We start from the raw sequence: 4,469 nt of genomic DNA on the forward strand, positions 1-4,469 counted from the left end.
TTTAGCCCGAATTTTAAAATGGGGCAGAAATGTGAATCTTCCTTAAAATGTTTGTCTTAAATGTAGGTCGGACATAAACGTACACAAATGAATTGGATTTTATCTGAGATGTAATATGAATCGAGTTTAGATTATATGGGTTGAGTATTAAATACTGATTGCACATTATACTGGTTGCATATGGATTCTGAGGTTCAAATATGGATATGACATATCAACTTTGGATTCATTTTAGATATACTCCATTTCATATAATAATTGCAAGTTCAAAACCCTAGATTTACCACCACCATGATCATCACATACCATATTTGAAGTGTTTTCATTTGATAAAGTGTTCCCTTGCCATCAACTTCAATCACTATTGATTAATGTAGTTGGGTGTAGTTTAGTTTAGTCACACTTTCAATAAACAATAGCAATCCATTATTAAAAATCAGTGTATTTATTAAATATATTCCTAATATTGGATTTTTGAATTTCTCTTTGGTTCATTGGTTGGGTTTTTGCAAGGCCTATTTGTGGTACAGTTATGAAAAAGTGGAATTAAATAATTGAAAGCTACATGTCTATAGTTGAAAATTAAAAGTGGTATTAAATAATTGAAGGCTCCACCATGTCTATAACTGAAATAATTGAAAGCTGCATGTCTAGCTATGACTGTGAAATAGTACTATTTATGCAGCAAAGGTTTGTATTGGCCAAAAATAAAGCTAGAGACATTGACTTGTGTTCCTCATGATAAAGGGTAGTATTGTCATTTACAAAGATCGAAGGTTGCTTTATGTCATATTCAATATTGTGCTTGATATTTTTGTAATATATCTAGATCCAACTGTATAAAAACCCTTATTTCCCTTTACAACTCCATACACATCTCTCTCTCTCCTTCCTTACTTGCACTTTCTCTCTTTAATATAAAAAAGCAATGGCAGAAAAGCTAGGTGTCCTCACGTTATGTTCTGTATTGATGCTTGTTTTGCTAGCAGAAAACCTGCAGGTAAAAGATAGCGTGTGTGTTTGTGTGCATATATATATATGTATAAGGGCACGTTCACTAATGTGAAAAGTTTTATTTTTTATTTTTTATTTTTAACTGTCAATCCTTTAAAATAAAAAAATAACAAAAATGATGTTTAATAAAATATTTATACATTTTTTTAAAACGAAATTGTTTTATATTTTCTATGTTTTCGGCACTGAAACGTTCAAAAGTGTTTTAGCATGGTAGCGGAGCTTATCTTGTTTAATGTTTTCAATTGGGGTTTGTAGGCTTCTAACATGGAACTTCAAGTTTCACAGCTACAGTCACAAGGCAACAATCAAATGGTAAGGCCATATACATATACATATACATATATATATATATATACATATACATATACATATATATATAAAACATTACAAAAACCTATTAATTTGCAGCATTTTAAGCTTTTTCAAGGCTAATGATTCTTTTCTTTGTACTTGCAAATATTGGTTGCAGTATGGTGTCACACAAGGCAGCCTTCGTCCTCAAGGTGGGTCACACAATTCACAACAATATTGTAATTGGTAGTTTTCACACACAAAACACACACACACACACACGTATGTGTGACTGAAGCTCAGGGTAACTTTGGCATGCAGAATGTGCACCGCGGTGCACCACCCGGTGCTCGAAGACGGCGTACAAGAAGCCATGTATGTTCTTCTGCCAGAAGTGCTGTGCCAAGTGCTTGTGTGTGCCTCCAGGCACATATGGGAACAAGCAAGTTTGCCCTTGCTACAATAACTGGAAGACCAAGAGAGGAGGACCAAAATGCCCTTGATTACTTCTACTAATTGTAGATAATGGTCTTAATTTGCTTTATAATTTTCGTGTTGCTTGTTATTTTCTACATTTCTTGTCCATTGTTTCTGCTTAAATAATGGCATTAATTAGCTAGCAGTTTATTTCTAATTAGAGGTTGTTATCTTGCGCTTGTCGCATTGTTTACATTGGAATTAGTTGACCGAACTTTTGATAATATTTTAGATAATGTGATTGCTCTCTAACTCGGACTTGTTTATCAAGAAACTTGTAACTTAATGATATATCTTTTATAGTGAATGGTGAGAGTTGAAGTTCTTATTGGGTAAATAGGTGGGTGAATTTCTATGCCAATGAAAAAAAAAATTAATAAACACTCCAACTTGCATATTTGGGACTTTTTTCCATATATTTTTGTTAGTTCACTCAAATCAGTTCACTTTTTAAACAAGAACCCAAATTTACTAGTCATTTATGTGAAATGAAAAATTCTTTAGTGCCCGACTCCAAGTTTTTACGGGTTACGACTATTCGTAATGCTGGTGGATCCCAATACAATGTTGTGATGGGATCTACCATCACTCTAGAGTTGTATAAAAATAATTTAAACTTTTCACATGAATATTTTGAAAAGAGTTGTAAACATATACAAATAACAAAAAATATTGACATTCCATCCTTGTTTGGCAGTCCAGAAAATGATAATCCTATCATGGACGAGACATACTTTCTCATATTTGGAAAATCCTAACCTCAAATTTGTGAAAAAGGTGTTGGTTTCCTTTGGGTTGAGATTTTATTTATACAGATTTTCCTTTACTAGTGGGCTTAGATTGGATTGGGCCAAGCCCAAACTGAACTTAGCCTAATCCGAGTGTAAATGAGCACAATGATTTTATATAGAAGAATCAAGAATGCTTTTGATGATTCATAATTCTAAAAATTATATATACTACGGTGCCTCAAAATTAGGATAATTGTTTGTGAATTGTGGAGTAACAGTGTAATATTATTGGAAACAACTTTATTGAATAGTCATCATCGAGCATCCGACCTGTCCGGTTGGGCCCAATGATGGGCCAGATTGAGTTTAGGCACAATATATGATGCGGCCCGTGGACAGTACTACCTGGACTGGATTTGCATTATAAGGAGATCATGATAATTATGCACTCGGAAGTGGGGTTGTAAATGACCCAGACATTCGACGAACAGTTCGAGTTTGACTCGTTAAGATATCGGTTCATTTTTATTTGTTTAATAAATTAATCAGTCTCAAACAAAGTTTTCAAGTTTGATTAATAAACGAAGCAATCTCAAACAACCTCCTACTCGACTCCTTTGTTTGTCAATATGTTCGTGAACAAAGGTGATAATTGTGTTCGCAAACAAATATAAAACTATATATAATAACATTAAAATATACCTAAAGGCTAATTATGAGTTCGAGCCAGACAAAATTTTCTAAAGACCATTCAAAACTAAACCCAGCCCAAAAAGAGTCCAGCCCAACTAAGTTTAGAATGCAAATCCAGTCGAGGTAAATAAACACATCAGTTGGATTTTCAAGTCGGTTAATGTATGTTTCTCCATTTTCCCCTTTGTTCTCAAAAAATTCTCTCTCGCATCGATCTTTCTCTCTCTTTTGCTCTCCCATATTTGTAAAATTATTATTATATGTATATACACGTGCTCTGTGCATGTGTATGCATATGTATATATGGAGACTATATATATAGTCATAAACTAGTTTCTCGAGTCGAACTCGAGCTTCGCTAAGTAATGTCGAGCCGAGCTCGATCACGATTGAGCTAGGCTCGATTGAGCTCGAGCCAAACTCAAACACATACAAAGCTAAGTCGAGCTGAGCTCAAACACCTCCAAACTTGGCTCGACTCATTTATAGTCCTACTTGAAAAGAATTTAGCCCATATCAAACACTTAAATTAGATCTACTTTCTAATGTTAACTTCTTAATGCAATAAATGATAATACTCAAATTTCCAGATTATACAAGGATCCAATTATACATATTTCTTTTTATTTTCGTTGACCACGGTGGTACTGGACCTCTTAAAGAACTTGTATAAAAGACAAAAAGCTGATGTTTGTGTGTGATCCTTACAGAAAAAGGTTTAAGATTTTATTAAAAAAATAAAATAATAAATTAAGGTATCTTTTGGCTGTAATGTGTTTCTCTGTGTGTCTCAAAAGCCTAAATCTTATAATCCACGTCACTACTTGATGGGCAGGGTAGTTTTTAAAGACAAACATATTCTAAGAAATATAATGGAGTAGAAAATGTATTGTATAAAATCTGCAACCTTATCTTTGGTTGAGAATTCTTCCAATATTTATAGAGTTACAACATACATATAATCTTATAAAATGTTGTTACAAAGATATAACTATCCTAATCTACAACAACTTCTTTTGAAATTTAAAGTGTTTGTCAAACTAAAGTTACCTCATCATTAACATTTGAATTCTTCAACCTGCATTATATATCCAATTCTTTGTTATTGTCAATTACCGCTTCTTCTACAGTCCCCCTCAAACTAGGCAGAGGAGCATGCCAAAGGCCAAGTTTGATACGCAAGGCATGAAAAGAACGCCGCGATAATGGTTTTGTGAATATATGGGCAATTTGATTGGAAGAAGGAATAAAACGAGTGCG

The 4,469-nt window shown here is 33.5% G+C and overlaps 1 protein-coding gene across 1 annotated transcript; it reads left to right on the forward strand.

Moving 5' to 3' along the window:
* The first annotated feature begins 844 nt into the window (after positions 1–844).
* On the forward strand, positions 845–2,037 carry LOC132311469 (protein GAST1-like). Its single transcript, XM_059809373.1, has 4 exons — positions 845–1,000; positions 1,273–1,329; positions 1,487–1,520; positions 1,630–2,037. The coding sequence occupies exons 1-4, from the start codon at positions 929–931 to the stop codon at positions 1,809–1,811; spliced, it is 345 nt and encodes a 114-aa protein (XP_059665356.1). The 5' UTR covers positions 845–928; the 3' UTR covers positions 1,812–2,037.
* Positions 2,038–4,469: the final 2,432 nt, after the last annotated feature.

This window comes from Cornus florida, unplaced genomic scaffold (genome assembly GCF_030987335.1).
Source record: "Cornus florida cultivar Cherokee Brave unplaced genomic scaffold, ASM3098733v1 CherokeeBrave_3.0.0_Hap2_Chr06, whole genome shotgun sequence".
NCBI lineage: Eukaryota > Viridiplantae > Streptophyta > Magnoliopsida > Cornales > Cornaceae > Cornus > Cornus florida.